The 18,770-nt window shown below is 48.7% G+C and overlaps 1 protein-coding gene across 3 annotated transcripts in view; it reads right to left on the reverse strand.

Moving 5' to 3' along the window:
* Positions 1-18,770, reverse strand: part of SEMA4G (semaphorin 4G) — a 714,949-nt gene that overhangs the window by 242,232 nt on the left and 453,947 nt on the right. For all 3 annotated transcript variants that reach the window (XM_085606513.1, XM_085606512.1, XM_085606511.1), the window contains exon 5: positions 11,730-11,828. In XM_085606513.1, the coding sequence (XP_085462639.1) occupies positions 11,730-11,828 (99 nt within the window). The remainder of the gene's footprint in view (positions 1-11,729; positions 11,829-18,770) is intronic.

Here is an 18,770-nt window from a genome sequence, read left to right on the forward strand (position 1 = left end):
GGGCCAGGACAAAACATACAGTCGCCTGGTGACCCACTTTTTCTGGCCGAAAATGAGGAATGACGTCCTGAACCACTGCCGATCTTGCCCCACGTGCCAAGCCAGCGGGAAGAGTGGTCGGAAGCTGAAGGCCCCTCTGCAACCCTTCCCTGTGGTCACCACCCCGTTCGAGAGGGTGGGGATAGACATTGTGGGGCCTCTGGACCCCCGCACGGCACAAGGACACAGGTTCATCTTGGTACTAGTGGACCATGCCACCCGCTACCCCGAGGCGGTGCCCCTACGGACAGTGACAGCTCCGGTGGTTGGCCGGGCCCTGATGGGGATCTTCTCCAGGGTAGGCTTCCCCCGAGAAGTCGTCAGCGACCGAGGCACGAATTTCATATCTAAATACATGAAGTCCCTCTGGCAACAATGCGGGGTCACCTACAGATTCACGACCCCCTATCACCCCCAAGGGAACGGACTAGTGGAGCGTTTTAACCGCACTCTCAAGGGGATGATTGGGGGATTGGAAGAGCCTCTCCGTCGCCAGTGGGATGTGCTGCTCCCGTGCCTCCTCTTCGCCTACCGAGAAGTCCCCCAGAAGTCCCTCGGCTTTAGCCCTTTCGAACTCCTGTACGGGCACCCTGTGCGAGGGCCCCTCAGCCTAGTCAAGGAAGGTTGGGAGATGGCCCCCTTAACGACCCCTCCCGACGTCTTCAAATACATCCTGGCCCTACGAAACCAGACCCGGCGCTTCAGGGAGATGGCCAAGGCGAACCTCGAGGCCAGTCAGGAGGACATGAAGAGGTGGTATGATCACAATGCCTCCTCCGTTGAATTCGAGCCTGGGCAGCAAGTATGGGTGATGTCCCCCACCGAACCATGTGCCCTGCAAGACAAGTGGACGGGGCCCTTCAAAGTGGTCGAGCGTAAAAGCCCCGTCACTTACCTCATCGACATGGGGACCACCCGGAACCCCCTGCGGGTCCTCCACACCAACCGGCTCAAACCACACTTTGTGCGCTCCGAACTAAGCCTCCTGATGGCGACCGACAGTGGTACAGAAGAAGACTCCGAGCCCCTCCCGGATCTCTTGAAGACTCAGGAGAAGGACGGCTCCGTGGATGGGGTCCGGCTCTCCGACGCCCTCACTTCGGAGCAACGCCAGGACTGCCGGGACCTCCTGCTGCAGTTCGCTGCCCTGTTCTCCCTCACCCCCGGGGTCACTCCTTGGTGTTTGCACGACGTAGACACCGGGGACAGTCCCCCGGTCCGGCACCGGGCCTACCGCGTACCAGATCGGGTACGGGCCTGCATGCAGGAGGAGGTGGCCAAGATGCTCACGATCGGGGTCATCGAGCCCTCGGACAGTCCCTGGGCCAGTCCGGTTGTATTAGTTCCCAAGGCCGCTGCCCCCGGCACCGCCCCTGAACTGAGATTCTGCGTCGACTACCGGGGCTTGAACGCTGTCACCCGGACCGACGCTCATCCCATCCCCCGAGCAGACGAGCTGATCGACCGGCTGGGGGCCGCCCGCTACCTTAGTATCTTCGACCTAACGGCGGGCTACTGGCAGATCGGCCTCACACCCAGGGCTCAGGAACGGTCAGCCTTCTCCACCCCCGATGGCCACTATCAATTTAAGGTCATGCCCTTTGGCATGAAGAATGCCCCCGCCACATTCCAACGTCTTGTGAACCAGGTCTTGGCAGGGCTCGAAGAATTCAGCGCTGTCTACCTGGACGATATCGCTGTATACAGCCGCCACTGGTCCGACCACCTCCGTCACCTCCAAGAGGTCCTCCAAGCCCTCCAGCGGGCCGGCCTCACCATTAAAGCTGGCAAGTGCCAAATTGGCCAAGGGTCGGTGACCTACCTTGGGCACCAAGTGGGAAGCGGGCTGGTGGCCCCGCTACAACTTAAGATTGCTGCCATCCAGTCCTGGCAGCCCCCCGTCACCCAGACCGAGGTCCGAGCCTTCTTGGGGCTCACCGGATACTACCGGCGGTTCGTAAAGGACTACGGCAGCATCGTGGGGCCCCTCACGGGACTCACATCCAAGAATCAACCGAAGCGGGTCCACTGGACTCCTGATTGTCAAGCGGCCTTCGAGGAGCTGAAGGCCGCCCTGTGCACCGCCCCGGTGCTCCAGGCCCCCGATTACAGTCGGGAATTTGTGGTGCAGACCGACGCCTCCGACCACGGCATCGGGGCCGTCCTCTCTCAGCTGAACCCCGAAGGTCATGACCAGCCGGTGGCCTTCATCAGTCGACGTCTCCTGGCCCGAGAACAGCGTTGGAGCACAATCGAGAGGGAGGCATTTGCAGTAGTGTGGGCCCTCAAAAAGCTCCGACCCTATCTCTTCGGTACCCACTTCCGGGTACAAACCGACCATCGACCCCTGCAATGGCTGAGGCAGATGCGGGGGGAGAACCCAAAACTCTTGCGCTGGTCCATTTCCCTGCAGGGAATGGACTTCACTGTGGAGCACCGGCCAGGCCAAGACCACGCCAACGCGGATGGCCTGTCCCGCTTTTTCCGCCTCGACGAAGAGAGTCCCCAAGGAGATGGGTGACTCTCCCCGCCTTCAGCTGGGGGGGACGCATGTTGGACAGGCCACACGAAGGGCTTGCTTCCCCCCCGCACGACAGGGCCCGAGCTCCGGCCCACCAGGCCTACCCCCGTGACAAGCCCCTGTACTCCGTCTCCCGACGGACCCGCTGCCCTCGGACCCCTACTCATCACGGGGCCCAGCCCCACCGGCTTCCCCGGCCGGGTCAAGCCGCCATCTTGGGCCCTGCACCACGCGGCCGCGTGGCCTCACCTCGACCCTAACCCCGGGCCTGGCCGGCCCGACATCCCGGCACCACCATCCACCCCGGAGGTGAGCGGACCACTTGGCAGGTCAATGGGAGAACGAAGCGTCAAGAGCTCTTCCCCCGCCAGGTGCCGATCGCCTCCAGCAGCCCCCAGGCGCTGGCGCCACCCCCTGCTGGGTGTCTGGACACCTTCATCCCGGACCCTCCGACCTCCAAGTGCGAGGGTCCGGACATCAAAGGGCACCAGCCCTATAACTAAGGCAGCTCCGGAGCAGGAAGGCAGTTGTATCCTGGAGTCGAGAGACACCGAGTGAACTCAACCCTGACGGTCTACTGGCGCTGCCGTAGCCCGCTCTTGTGAACCATCGTCCTGCCTGCTGGCGCTGCCGCGGCCTTCTGCAACCTTCATCTTCCTGGGACCTGCTGGCGCTGCCGCGGCCCGTTGTAACGACCATCTTCCTGGGACCTGCTGGCGCTGCCGCGGCCCGTTGTACCGACCATCTTCCTGGGACCTGCTGGCGCTGCCGCGGCCCGTTGCAACGACCATCTTCCTGGGACCTGCTGGCGCTGCCGCGGCCCGTTGTAACGACCATCTTCCGGGGACCTGCTGGCGCTGCCGCGGCCCGTTGTATCAACCATCCTTACCGGGACCTGCTGCCGCGGACCGTACTGCCTAAACACCAAGCTCGAGGATTGTGAGCTCGTCATCATCTCATCTGAACTACCTGATTGGTAAATAGACTGACCCGCTACCCCCTTCCCTACCTTACGAGACTCTAATCGAGGGGACCCCTGCGTCCAGACCTCCTTGTACCATTCTACCGTATCGTAACTAAGTACCTATAAAGAACACTGAACCTTATCCGTGTGTGATCTCTGTCTGTGGGGGGGGGGGAAGTTACTTGTCTGTACGATCGCTGGAGACGGCTCTCCCCGGAGACCTCTCCCCCTGACCCGGCCGGCCCTCCCGGTCCGTCTACCTTTTCTAACACTTAGTCTTTGGTGCATCAAGGCAAGGAGACATGAAGACGGAACACACAAACACATATACATCTGGGATGAACCAATAAAAACAAAGTGTTAACATATCACAGTATGCATTGAGGTCAACTTGACAATGCTGACCGTGCACATATGGGCGGTGGACAGAGTCCTTGAGAGATGGCCAACCAGATTGATGGGCAATTTGGGGGTCTTGAGGCCTTGGTGTAATCTTCAGGTATTTTATGAAGGGCCAATCAGTAGAGTAAGGTGAAGAATATTATAATATTATGCTGGTTAAGCGATCGGGTAGGGTGTGATATATCATTTGTGATTCCACCCCCCCCCCACCCTGAATTCTTTGAAGCGCTATTGAGAGCCTGGTGGCTTCCCCATGCCACACACAGAGTTTGTTGGCTCCCATTCACAATCCAAACTGTCATTTTTTTGAGTCACTAATTGCCTGATCCTTATAACCCGGCAATTGCCCCTGAAGGGTCTTCAAGGTTAATGTCTTGTACTATAGGATGCAATGCTCATGAATTTGTTTATTTGGCCTTTATTTTTGCTAAAATGTTCTTAACCTTCACTGCTGCATTTGCATCTTTAAACTCGATGTCTTGATGATGGGAGTGCTGGGAAGCGAATGGAACAAATGGCCTACTGCAATCCCAAGCTGTTTGATGCAGTAATATTTTTTAACAAACCATGTAGGATGAACCTCACCTCGGTTGAGGTATTGGCAGGAACCCTATTCTTGGTAGCAGAAATCAAGTATGAGCACCTATATTTCTTATCAGGTTCTTTATGCACGACAGCCATAGTGTGACCTCGAAGAACTTCTCTCTCCCTTGTGTTGAAACAGGAATCAGGGAAGTGTAGGTTGCACGGCTGGTTTTCCTTTGTAGGAAGGAGTCTGGGCCAAATCTTTTTACTTTGGTCCATCTGCCTCATCAGCCTTCATGAAATAGAGCAGATGGAGGATTTGGAACATTCCCTCCAGTGTCACCCATAGCTGGTTCCTTCTGACTTAAGGGCAGAATAGCGATAGCTGCACCCAGGGCCGGCTTTAGGGCAGTGAGACCGGTGCAGCCGCACTGGGCGCTGACCTGTGGAGGGGACGCCGACCTCAGGGTGGGCGCTGTCTTTAGCAATAACTTATGATTGGAGAGATGAGGGGCACCTTTGCCCGGTGTTAGTGAGAGAATTCGAGGAGGCGGTCATGGGGTGTGGAGGCTCCAAAAATGATTGTGGCACTGGGCGCCACCAGCTCCAAAGCCGGCCCTGGCTGCACCCTCATGAACGTTAGGTAGCTGTAGGATGCACTTGCACTCTCGTTGTGGTTCAGAAACGTGAGAAGACTGACTGTCAGCAGCACTACCAGAACCCCACCCCCCCCCCACTGAAGTTATTACTCTCTACCGAAGAAAGATAAATATCCTGAAATGCATGTCTAAAGATATACAGCACTGGCTGCACCAACAGTTGTGAATACTAAAGACTTTCAACTAAAGTGAGTGTTACTGTGCAGTGCATTTAGCACAAAGCAGCTGGGCGAACTGCGTGCTGGTATGCCAGGCATTGTGCTCCCCCCCCCCCTTTTGTGAATGGTAGGGTGCATTACCTTTCTCTTTCTCCAAAGCCTTCCCTCCCCCGTCGTGCACAGTGATTGCTTGTGCCTGTGTATGTATCCAAATGCATATATTGAATCTTCTCCAGGTTGGTGGAATGAGTATGACCCTCATCTTCTCAAGGCTTCTGTCTTATCTTATTCCTGCTTCTGCCAAGCAGGGGTTGAATATTGTGTTTGGTTTGCTCAGGTGCTGCTGTAAAGGCACTGGGTCTCCATGTGTAGATGATTCCTCCTATTCTCTCTTTGTCTCCCCTTCCGTCAGTGCTTAACTTGTAAAAATACAAGTGCCAGGGCCCTAGTCAGGAGACCACTGCAGCTTGCACCATCATTAACCCTTCCAGTGCTGTCAATGACCGTACTAACACGACTACTAACCATCACACTCTTACAAGTGTGACAATTCAGACTATTCCAGGCCCCAAAAGCTATAAGAATGGTTTGGGTGCCAGGTATTAGTCATTGTTAATGTGTATTCAGTTAATAAACAGCTACTGTTGTGTGCATCCCTAAACGAGGCAGACATCGCCACTATGTGGCAGACTATCATAAGTGCCAGTGCTCACAAATAAGTGCTGGTGCCAAGCGCTGGAAACCACAGGCTCAAATTAAGCACTGCCTTCTGTCCCCCATACCTTCCATTCCACCCCTGTGTGCACTTCTGTTGGTGTCTCTTTTTGTTTTACCTTTGTTTCCCTGCTCTCTCTTCTAACCTTCCTACTAGGGTTTGGAAATTATACCCCTTTCATCCATCTTTGTAGGGTGTTTCGAATAGGGTTTCCAGATAAGCTGTAATGTAGCTTCAGAACACAGAACTGAGTAGCTGCTCTCTCTTATTACCATCTTTGTACCCACCATTTCAATCACTTTCCCTGGCACCGCACCCTACGATCTAGAGGCGTAAGCTTGAAAGTTGCGATCATTGGCAAGCTTTAATCTGCTAAGCTTCTTGGACCAAGCATTTTCTCTACTGATTGCCTGAGGGAGTGATTGAGAAGGTAACGATTTTCACCGGGTTGTAGCACTGATAGTGGCTAAAAAGGTGAGAGAGAACCTGATCTTGATCACAAAAATAAATATTTTATTAAAGAAGATAATGTACCACTCTTTCAATAACTGGATAACAAATGGTATGAGATGGGGCAAAAGCTGATTGCTGCAATAGACTAAATCTTCTCGATCACCTGTGCTTCGCTTCCCAGCGGATTCCAATCATGTTTCTTTTACAATCGAATATCCACCTCACACTCCTTCACTTTACACCAGAGCCAACTGCTAGGGCTACTGGCTTATCGCCCAGCCACACTCAACCATGTCACTCACCCTGTGAGGACTACACGCAAAGTCACAGTTCTAGCTCCCGGTCACCCCGCCAGTGATGACTGATTACGACATTCAGTTCTGCCTGTATCTTCTCCAGCTCCTCCCTGTCCAAGTGAGAAAGAGCACCTCAAAACTGGAGGGCCTTTGTACTCTTTATTGTGGGTTGACTCTGAGTCAAGCCCTTGTGAGCAGGCTTGTTTATAGTGTAATGTAAGACATTGTTTTCTAGGGGAGGTGAAGGATGGATGTGGATGGTGAATTGGTGAAAGCAGCCCATTAATTCAATAACCTGAAATCAAAATGCCCTAATTTGAACTCTGTTAAACCTTTTACACAGCTCTACGTGGACTTAGGAGGGCAAACTGAGTTTGGAAATAGCTCACACAAGGGTATTTGGAGAACTAACAACAGATACACAAATATTACGCTATAACAACATCAAACAAAGTGACCTCCTCCTGTCAGGGGCACCAATCAGCTTCCTCTTTCTGTGCTCCTTCTACTGTGTCAAGAATAGACTAGGCCTTCAAGGCACACCGAAAGCAAGAAGTGAGGTGTGAAGTGCTATATAGAAATAAGTTACTGGAATTATTAGACTGTTGTTAGGGGCACTAAATGTGAGCAATGTGCATTGCTCTTGACAACTCCGCCAATATATGAGCCCAGGTAACCAATTCAGGGGGACCTCAATACTGTAAAGTGGCATAGGTAAAGGGTCAACGGGTGAGGTCTACGTCCGCCAAGTAGACTGACAATTATCGAGCTGGGGTTAGCATTAAATTCTTCTGTACGTTGGGATGTTTGGATGGCTCATAAGCTGAACTACCAAGGTGTTTCACTGTTGCTCTATCCACGAGAGGGGGGGGGGGGGGGGGGAGAATAATATTTTGGGCCAGCCATTATTCGTCACACCATATTGCATAAAATGGTTGATAACAGTTAACTGTTGCTAAACTGGACAACAGCTGTTGCGAGAGATATCAAGAATGTCAGTTATTGACAAGCACATATTGCTTCTAGGCACAAGTCTCATGAGTCTGCGTTACACCGGATTGAAAACTTGCACCACACACAAATAAAAACACAGCTGAACCCCCAACAATAACAGAACTGGTACAAAAGTAACACACTCATAAGTAGCCGAGCCCAGTGAGATACAGAGAAGAATAAATACAGCACCAGATAAATGGGAGTGAACTGATGCCGCAGTATTATCTTCTTACCAAATAAATAATGACAGTTTCTGAACCATTTTGCAACCTAATAATTAAAAAAGAAGGAAAATAAAGTCCACACGAGTTTACTTCTTAGACATAAGAAACGAAGCAAATATACTTTATGCTATTTTACTACCTACTAAGCAAACACTGGAACAAACACATCGTAGTCTGCCTCACAAGTGAAGGAGGGGTAAATCGGTTTCGGTATTCTTTTATCCACTCCCTATGATGTAAGTGGTAAAAAAAAAAAGTGGAGCGCAGAAGTATTCCAATGTGTGCTGCTATTTGATTTGTATTCCGGATGTAGCGTTTAAGATTTTATGTGGCCCTTTTGCCCATTTGAGCATTCGTTTGCTTTATAAGGGAGGTAAACCCACATGTTGCTATGGCAGTGGGTGTGGTAACTGCAGTATTTCAGCAGAGCAGTAAAGTGTGACGTAAGTGCACATGTGAACTGGTACTCACATTTCACACTTACAACTCCGCTGAAAGTACAGTAAAGAGGTTTACTGACATTGCTATATGCCGTGTGCTACTCAAGCAACAAAAGTGAGTGTACCCAAGATTAAATTAATCGTTTAGGTCGTCTGTGGACTTCCAGGCTTTCTGTGGTGCAATGATCACAATTTAGCATCTATAGACAGGGCCTACTTTGAGAAAACACTTTTGCTATGCACTTACACATACTCTATTGATCTGTTGCTTAATGTGGGCTACCTCATGATTACCAAGTTCCAGCAAAGAAGTGACATCAGTGCAGTGAGATATACTGCCACTGGAGAGTCGATCTAAACATGCACAGGTGCCTAGTAAAATGACTGCTAACAGGCAATAGAATTAGCTTACCTTGAAAAGTGTACAGAAGGCATAAATAGTACACAACAGTTATGTATGCAAAGAGTGGGAACTGTAACAATCCAATGACTTGGTAGTTTGACCAAATGATGAAACAGGAAGAAATGCTAGCCATCCACAATCTAAAAGGATTCATTCCCTACTTGCCCGCCCCCTTCCCCCCACCCTCCCATCATTTTCATCTCATGTACTCGCATCGCAGTTTATCAAGAGTTTTCGGCATGGAACTACTGTACAAAAAGCAGCAAGGAATTCAATTGCTCTCAAAGGCCATACAGCTTACTGGAGGCCTTATCCTACAGGTCCTGATCCACAAAGCTGATTTTCCAGTAGTGTGACATACTCCTAAATATCAGGAGAAAATCAAATGCAAGTTATGAGTAAGTCACACCTCAGTTGGGAGTAAGCCGCACTTAGTCGAGTCCATGGTGCATGAGCAGGTCACCTGATTCCAGATTTTCAACAGCTAGTTAAGTATATAAAACTTTGGTCTGTGTTTTTAACCTCCTCTTCAACATTGATGCTTGACAGGCACTGGCTTGTTCTGGGGTCAGGTGTATTCATGTGCTGTTGTTCAGATACACATGGGCCATTAAGCCTGTGTAGTAGGATCATTAGCGAGGATCACTAGCCCTGCTCATCGCTATAATCTCACCCCTGAACCAATCAGATTTCAAAATTTACAGCCATTCTTTTCTCGGGTTATAAAACAGACAAAAATCAAGGACAGTTCCCGTCAGCTCCTAAATTGAATTCTGGATGGTTTAATTTTAATCTAAGCACCCATTAGCACAGCAGCCAAAAGTAGTCTGTTTGTAGGCCAATACCCAGCACATTTGAAGGCATTCAAGACAGTTTAGAAGACTGGCTGCAGCAACTCTAAAGCTATTAAGGCATGGACAAACTTGCTTGGGCAATTTAGGGGACTAGAGGTTGGTGGATGTGCAGCATCCTTACTCCATAGGCAGGCCTCAGCAACCCATTTTCTCACAAATCTGCCTGGCTCATGGGGAAACAGGAGCTTAAATGTTGCAGAAATGTCTATTGTTCAGCCACTTCCTATGTCAGGCATCTTAAAAAACAGATGAACGCCTTTTCTAGCTATCATGAAAAAACCCAGTTAACGCTAGCCTTACAGGAGCCTGAGCACACCCGAAACATGTCAACATTACCCTCAGGAAAAAGATACTTCGAGGACTCTTCTTAGCATAACTTGAGCACTCTGTCCCACAAAGAATTGTAAATACATCAGAAACAGAGCAGGAGCTGAAAAAAGCGAAACCAAGACTCACATGGCACCACAAACACACGTGCGGATTAGAGAAGACAAAGGCAACGTTATATATGAAGACATTCAGAAACAAAACTGCTAAAAATGAGCGCCATTCTTTCGACAGAGATGGTCGCTTCCCTGAACGCCTTTGGAGTGTTCCAACTTTCCAAAGAAATCACATACTCTCCATGAATGCGTTTGTTGTGTTTTCTCTTCAAGGAGCCCATTCATAATGGTGTTAGGAAAAAAATATTATTAATGATTCTTTGTGAAGCTCGAGGCCTGAGGAGGCGTGCGGCCTACAGAGGCGCACGTGACCCGACCTTCCGGCACGATCGGTTCAGAATTTGGCTCCAGCTATAATCGGGGCTGCTGTCAGCAAAACTGGCCTGCCAGGGCACCCACGGGGATAGTTTTGGGGCTCCGAGGCGCATGACAGGAGACACAGACAAAGTACGAATTGTTGGGGGCTGTCAAGGCTTCCCTCCATTAGAAAAATTAAAGTGTGGCACTCACGTTGAGACTCCTAATTCATAATACTTTGTGGACCGTTCACCCATATTGCGGATTCGTGCTATGTATTTGTCTGCACTTTTTTATCAGTATTTCAGTAGCGCTAACCAAGGGCCAAAGTACAGGACTTCGGTACACCAGGAAGATAACGGTGTGAGATGAAGAAAGGACCCGTGGCTGCAGGGACCCCAGTGTCCTCACCTCCTTGAAGAGGGGGGTTTAAGTGCTGCACTGCATGAATGAGGCTACACGCAACGCGTATGAAAAAGATCTTGTTCGACCCCGAGTTATTTTCTTTCTTCTTTTTCTACTTGCTGTTTTCGAGCCCGGCAGCGCATGTATTGACTCGCTGTGCCTCATTAGCTGCCCGGGGTGGTTAGCGGGGGCTGGTGCACAGCTCTTGGGGGCTTTGTTGGTGATGCAGAACGTTTTGAAAATGATGCCGGCCCGGAAGGGCAGCCACCGTAGGCACTTTAAGGAGTGATGGATGTGGTGATATTCTTTCAGTTCTTTAATGAGTCAGTTGTCTTGAATTCTTTAGAAAACCTTAACGTTGTCTATCTGTCTGTCTGTCTGTCTGTTTGCCTTTCTATCTCTTTTTCTATCTTTCCGTCTTTCTGTGTCAGCCTGTCAGTCTTTCTTTTACTCATAAAACCCATCCTTCCTAACTGCATCACTGCTCCTGGGAATGCCTCGTTGGTGTACATCCGAGAAATCTGCACACTTAACACATTCCATTCTCTGCACAATGTGCAGCTGTTTCACAGTTACCGACAGCGATTTAATCAGGAACTTAGCATCGCCTCTTATAGTTTATGTCCGATGCTTCTTCCTCCATAATGACCTCACAGTTCATTCTGGGCCTGCTGGTCACTGAATCTCATGTTCTATCCCTTCTTTAAATTGAGCAAGGACATTTGCAGCATCTGTGAGACTCTGGCCTCAAACCTCTGGAGCAGGTGTGTGTTTAAATATATATGTGCTGTCACATTAGTATATTGCATGCCACTCCTAACGCCCATCGGACACCGCATGTATAAATCAATCACCCAGGCTTTTTTAACATTTGACAAACACGGATCTCAGCATTTCATCCTATGAATAGGACACCTTCTGTTTAGTATACTTACAATATAAGTGCACTGCGGCAAAAAGCCATATGTCCCGCATACATAAAGATGACTTTCGTTGAATCGCTGCAAAAGCCTTATATGGTTGAAACACTCCGTCTGTCGGAAAAAGGCACATCATGAACATGACAGTCGGGAAAAGCAAAAACACGTCCAGCAATTACCACAAATCATGTTTGTTATGGGTACGCCACTTGCAGTTACTGCTGCGGTTTTCAATAATGTAGTAGAACTACTAACTGGCAACCCAATCAATAGCTTTGACTGAATCCAGTAGCTAATTAGGTGATTGATTTATTTGACAATTACTCACACACTGAGCAAACATGTTTACAATAGACGGCGCTGTTATAGGTCTTCAACCTCCCCCGAAGGTAGTTACCGTCCTTCTGATCGAGACTCAGTGCACATTCACAGCACATTGTCCAGGGACCTTTAAATCCACAGTGTTAGTTCAATCCACACACCCTTGCTTCCTCCTGTTCGTGCTAGGAGTTTCTAAAAAATCGATCAGGGTAGGCCTCCCTAGCGGCACTATCCAGAAACTGCAATGTGCCCAACACATGGTTAGTCTACTGGTGTACAGAATGTTGAAATGCGAATAGGTACCTTAAGCAAGTAGGGACTTCCCCGACTTCCTGGAGCCCAGTGGGTCCTGTTGAAGGCCTTTTGCTTTTTCCACAGGGCCTTTTTAGGGATATCGGCCTTGGCGCATCCAGGTCTAACTGCAAAGATGCCAGTAGCGGCTCCTGGGGGGAGTGCTGCGGGGTGGAGGGGCGGGGCCATTTGGCGATGCAGCGTGCGCAATGTCATTCGTTTCATTTATTTATTTATGTACTTACCTCGGTTCGGCCTTATGCCGGAGTTTACTACCCCCACCCTGCCCCTCACCCGCCCCGCCCTGCCTCACCACTCCGCAGCACTCCCCCCAAGAGCCGCTACTGAAAGATGTGACCAATAAAAATCCCTTCTTCATTCTTGCTCGCAGCTTGAATCAGCTTTGTTATGCAGGAAGTGGATTCACTGTTGGAGAATGTCTTTCTCAGCATTGTTCTGTCTGTTGTGGAATAAGCTGTTTATTGAGATCCTACATATTAGGAATTATGAATTTTTTTGGGAGCTTTCAAGATATATATTTTCTGCTAAGAGGCTTATCTCTCTGTCTTGTCAATTTAGGTTCAAAGTTCCAGCACCAAAATTTCACTTGAGAAATGTCGCCCTCTATAAAGGATCCCTCGCTCATTCATCCTCATCACATCACCTTTTTAAGCAGGGAAAGCCCATTTTAAGGACACAGACAACCCCGATGCCCCTTAAATGTAACACATATTATAAGGCAACACCCATTAACCAGAGTGCATTAAAGCGTGACATTCAATTCTAGATCTCTGCTCGTCTGTGTCCTTGCGATTCAGATCTTCATTGAAGATGGGTCTGTTTCTGAATCCAAGGGAATTCTCTATTATCTTTCCTTAGAATATGTATATATATGGATCTATAAAGGACCGCAACCAGAGACTAATGTGGTTTCTTTATATCATAGTACCTTTTTTTAGGCCTTGCCTGAGACAGAGTATGCACTGTTGTTCGTAAGATCGTTTTGTTAACGAAAACTTAAAAAAGGGCTTTGAGCCCGCCCACTGCTTACCACTGATTGGTTTCATTGTCTCGTTTATTTCTTTTCTTTCCAATGGTCAGTGGCAGCTGGTTTCATTGTGCCGGTCTTGCTACTGACAGCTTTGGAGTATTTAGGTTTCACCTTTTTAGGTCTCGCCTAGCGAACGCAGCACATGCGCTGCTTTCACCTTGGCGAGCCTATTGTTGTGGGTTTGGTGCGCGAAGGGAGACAAACCATGAGCGCACGGACAGGCGATGTGCACGCGCATGGCGCCTCCTCTCTGCCTCACACGCTCCCACCGTGCGCTGCAACTATACAAGGCAGACACGCGCTTGTTTATTTTAGTGCCTGGTCCTAGTTTCTTTCCCATTCCGACTCTGTCTGTATGTAGCGCCTATTATCACAAATGTCACTTTGTAGCCCTTACAATATCAGGGCTTGATATTTTTTAGAGTTAAGCAATTAAACCGCGGATTACAGCTCCCCAAACCTTAGCCCCTGTGCGGTGTCTGGCACTGAACGCCTTCACACCAGAATACGCATAAGTAGCAAGCTTTTTTCACTTAAATTGACTAGGATGTTACTCACGAGTATTTTGAGAGACGTGATTTTTAAAAGTATCAACAGTTATTACAAGAAATATCGCTTTGAAGCAAGTCAACAACACCTCCTGGAAATCCCTCCGGTTGGACAAGTAACCAGTGAACGGATGCTGCCCACTGCTGTCAAGTTTGATGTCAGAAGCAGAAAAGCAAATGCTCTCTTGGTAAAACAAAGCTTTGCCATGAGTTTCATCTGGTGGTGAGCAAGAGACCGTGGTCAACAATTATTAAATTAAGGCTAAGCATGGGTTGAGTTCACTGGAAGAAAAGCGCGTGCATCACATATCTGCCGCAGAGCGGCCTTGCTGCATCCAGAGATTAAACGGAATGACGTGTGCGAGGGATCGTTTTTTGACCTTCACAGAGAGCATCAGTAAACGACTCGACCAGTGTTAATTTTTTCCTGTTGCAGTTTTTATATAGCGCAAACTCGCCCAAAGGTATTGTAGCGCTTTAGGGAGCACCAGTTACATTACACAAGGAGACATTTATTTTAAGTGGGCACGGGGAGATTAAGTGATTTGGCCAGAATCACTGGATGTTGAGCCGACGCCGAACCTTGAACTTGGTTCCCCAGTTCCTGAGTGGGCAGCTCTGGACGTTACGTAACATCCTTACCCTTATGTATGCGTGCTGAACGGCAGCCATATTGGGCAACCATACAGCAACTATAGTGCCAAGTTTTTAAAACCAAGTCAATATTGCTCCAAAGGAGTTTCAAAATCATTCGAGAAAAGTAAGGGATAAGGATCACAGTCCATATTATGAACAGGTAAGAAGATGCTGCATAGAGGAGAATGATAAATGAATTCTTACTTCAACTTGATGTTTTTAAGCATTTGCAGTGGCTGCGGGTCTTCAAATGAGCACTAGAATAGCCTTTTCTCATGAACATTTAGTCCCCGTGGGGGTGAGTATGGTCACTGACTCTATCCCTGTTGCGTAGGGTTTCTACCTCTCCCCAGGGCCTGAGACAGGCAGTACTCTCCTATGCATATCTTAAGCCAGGTTGGGGGGCCCTGGTATATGCAGTTAGAGAAGCACTCATCTAATCTACCACGCTTTAGTGGGAAGCCAAGACTGGCTGCCCACCCTTTCTTGGGGAAGTCTTCACGGCTTGTACCCCGCAATGCTCCTGTGTGGTAGTGCGCCCAATAATTTGCTTCCTGTGCTCAGTGCTTTTTATGTCTGGCTTGACAGCGGAGCCATCACCATACCTTGGGTGAACAACATGAAAAGAGCTTTCGGAAGTAACACTGCGAGAGAGGCCTACATTTTGATTACCTTGAGTACAGCATTTAATTAGGCCGATGGGTGCTCCCACTAAAACGGTGTGCTTGTATTTTACCTTTTACCCTATGGTAAAGCTAATGCTCAATATAGCAGTACTGTTTTGTGCAAAGTGGCAGGCCATTAATCAAGGCTATAGGTCCGATCTTTTTATTATGTAAAGTTATGAGAAAGACAGCTATGCATTTCACAATAGATTTGTCAGCCTATGTTAGTCAGTAGGCTTTTAAGGGTTGTGAGGAAAGAGGCTTTGTACAGGTCCACCCCCCCCCCCCTTTTTTGCTCTCATTTGGACTACTAGGTAATGGCTCTGAAATGCCTTGAGCCCTGCTAATCAGGACTCCATGCATGTGATCTGACCATTAAAAGTGTGTATGTTTAATTGGCTTGTCCCCAATTGGCATTCTTTGATTTACCTGTGAGTCCCTAATATATCATACCAGGGGCCGCTAGGACCGGTAAGTTAAAGTGTGTCTTTTGGGCTGAAACAACAGCTGTGCCACATTAAGGTAAAATAATGACTCCCTGCCTGCTATTGCTTGCTGGCAGAACAGTTTCAAACTGCTAACTCGACTTTTCCATTACACCCAATGGCAAAGCCTTCCTTTTTAGGTCTCGGCTGCGAAGGCTGCGCTTGCGCAGTCTCGCTCCGAGATTTAATGACTTGGAGAAGAGGGGCTTGAACCCGCCCCTCTTCTCCCCTGTTCTCCATTGGCTGGCCTCGTAAATGCTGGCCAGCCACTGGAGAAGAGGTCAGTCACTCCGATTAGGCCCCGTCCTTTTCGGATCGGGGGGCGTGTTTTTTGCGAGGAGTCTCAGGGAGGAGACACCAGCAAAACACGCCCCCGAATCCGAAAAGGACGCTGCCTTTCTCCGAGGCATTTCTGCTCTGCCTCGGAGAAAGGCGGTGGTGTGTCCTGCAGCGGCCCCTACCCCCACACACAACCTTCCGGTGGGCCTATCCGTGCTCACCCCTCCCCGCTGCAGCCTGGGCGGACCTGGGGCCGCTCCTTCCTTCTCTCCTCCCCTGGCCTGAGTGTGCGCTGCCAGCGGCAGGAGGAGCTGCAGCATGGCGGCCGTGGAGAGCAGGCGAGTGTGCGAGATGCAGGGCTGCTGCAGCCAGGCCAAGCTGCAGTGCCCCACCTGCATCAAGCTGGGCATCCAAGGATCGTACTTCTGCTCGCAGGTAGGGGAGGGAATGGATTCGGGCCTGTGGGGGAGCAGTAGGGTGCGTGCATGTGAAGCCCAAGCGCAGGCACTCGCGCTGTCAGCAGTGAACACCCTGCCGGGGTTTGATTTGGCTGATATGCCCGGGCACGAAGCTTGCCTCGTCTGTGTAAGAGGGCGGCACCAGCTCCACTTTGAGCCGGGTCCTGCTCCTGTGCAGGTGCAGAGGGGCCTAGCCCGTAGCTGCGATCAGGTGGTGCGGGAGTTGGAATGAGTGTCGGCGTTTAATTATATAGCCCTTGAAATATGGGGTTTGACAGAGCAACTCTACACCTTTTATGCAGTTTGCGAGTTGCACATAAGCTCACCCTTCGCCTTAATCTTTCTTAAAATATAATTTGGGTTCACAAGTTTCATTTAGGATTTTCTGCACGTCTCTGATTCTCTATAAACCTCCATCTTTTTACAACTTTGTCCTGCTCGCCGCGTTGCCACAACCTCCGCTATCTGCAAGTCAGTCTCTCTGCACGTGGGTCCCATGCCTTTTTTTTTCTCTCCGTTTCCTGACTTTATTTCTACCAATCTTATTATTCTTTTATTTCTAGTGTATTTCAAAATGACCTTGCCCTAAAAAATAATTTGATATGTTGTACTGTTCTGCGGGGGGTTAAGTTAATTTTTTTTTAATTTTTATTATTTTTTATTGACCCTTTCCCTAGTCGTTGCCCGTTACTTACAGGGACGCTCTGTGCCACCGGCATCATTACGAAGATCTTTAGGTCAGCAGTAAAGTAAAGGACAGCCTTTCTTTCGGGTGTGTTGCAGGAGGTTTTGAGGCCTTCAGTAACTTCTGAGATTGACACATGACAGCGCTTTATGCAGGGTTAAATATAGTTAAACGCACCTCCGTGTCATCACGCACTACATGAAAGCACTTCCCACATATGCTTAAAACAACAAGCATTTACAATGCAACGGTCTCGGCATTGTTAAAGTTAGAGCTATTGGCCTTGCTCATGACAATGCCGTTTCTTTAAATGTTTTAGAAACAAAAACATAAACAAAAATAATGTCATGAGCAATGCCAATAGCTCTAACTTTACCAATGCCGAGACCATTGCATTGTAAATGCTTGTTAGGTCAAGCCTGGGTGTAATGGCAAACTCGAGTTTGCAGACAAGGTGGTACCAAGGAGGGACTAACAAGCCTAATAACGACTTGGAAGCCAGCGTTTATGAAGGACAATGACACAAGCCAATTAAAAATATGGCAGTAGAGTGGATGGGGCTTGTCTGCTTGTGTTACCTCCAATAACGATTGGACCTTTTAATTGTCATGCTACATGGTCTGCTTTATTATGGCTGGGAGCACTATTTTGTTTAATAATTTGCCTCTATACCATCCACTACGTCGCAGCATGCCACCTGCTTTTATTTTTTTATTTACTAATGGCGGTCTGCTTTAACTATAGTGGCCGCGTTTCTTTCTTTATTTATTTTAGCAGTGTGGTCTGCTTTAAGTACAGAGGCTGCTCGTAATTATTTTTGTATTTTTGGGGGTTTGTTTACTAGCACCCATGCGGTGCTTTCACATTCATGGAGGCCGCGGCCCTTTCTTTAGAAAAGACGCGTCTAAAGAAAGATGCGCTGCCGCTATTAAAGTGAGAGCATGGCATGGGCGCTTTTACAAAAAAAAAAGAAAGTCTGTTTGTCAACTTGACAAACAGAGGCTGTTTTTTTTTTGTCAAAGCGCCCCATATCATGGGTTCACTTTAATGTCAGCCACGCCCCTTTCTTTAGATGCAGCTTGTCTAAAGAAAGGGGCACAGCCTCCATGAATGTGAAAGCACCGCATGGGCGCTAGTAATTTGCAATGCAATAGGTCTCACATTTGCGAGAGGTTAAGTTATTGCATTGCCAATAGCTCAAACTTTCGTAAATGCGAGATCTAGTGGCATTGCAAATGCTTGTTTATATTTGATGTAAACACCAATGCAGTGCAGGGAATGAGGAGCGTGTGATTTACAACTTGAGAGGTGTAAGGACGTAGCACAGAGAGACTTGCTAAGATCTTTCCTCGCTGTGCTGCCTGTACCTGCTTCTAGATTGCTACTGCGGATCTCTTGTTTATCACAAATCTAATGCTTCCTTGTGGATTTCAAATCTAACTTTCGTGCCTAATGTTTATCATTTGTGGCAAAGACAACACTACGCTCAGTGTTCGCAGAGACTGCGCACCTTTTATTATTGCATAATAAGGTACACATTTATTTTATGACAAATAATGAACAATATTCTTTTAATGTGCATACAACGACCGTTCACCAAACCTACAGCAGAGACGATATTTAACAGAAATTTGTGT

Source organism: Triturus cristatus, chromosome 1_2 (genome assembly GCF_964204655.1).
Source record: "Triturus cristatus chromosome 1_2, aTriCri1.1, whole genome shotgun sequence".
Lineage (NCBI taxonomy): Eukaryota > Metazoa > Chordata > Amphibia > Caudata > Salamandridae > Triturus > Triturus cristatus.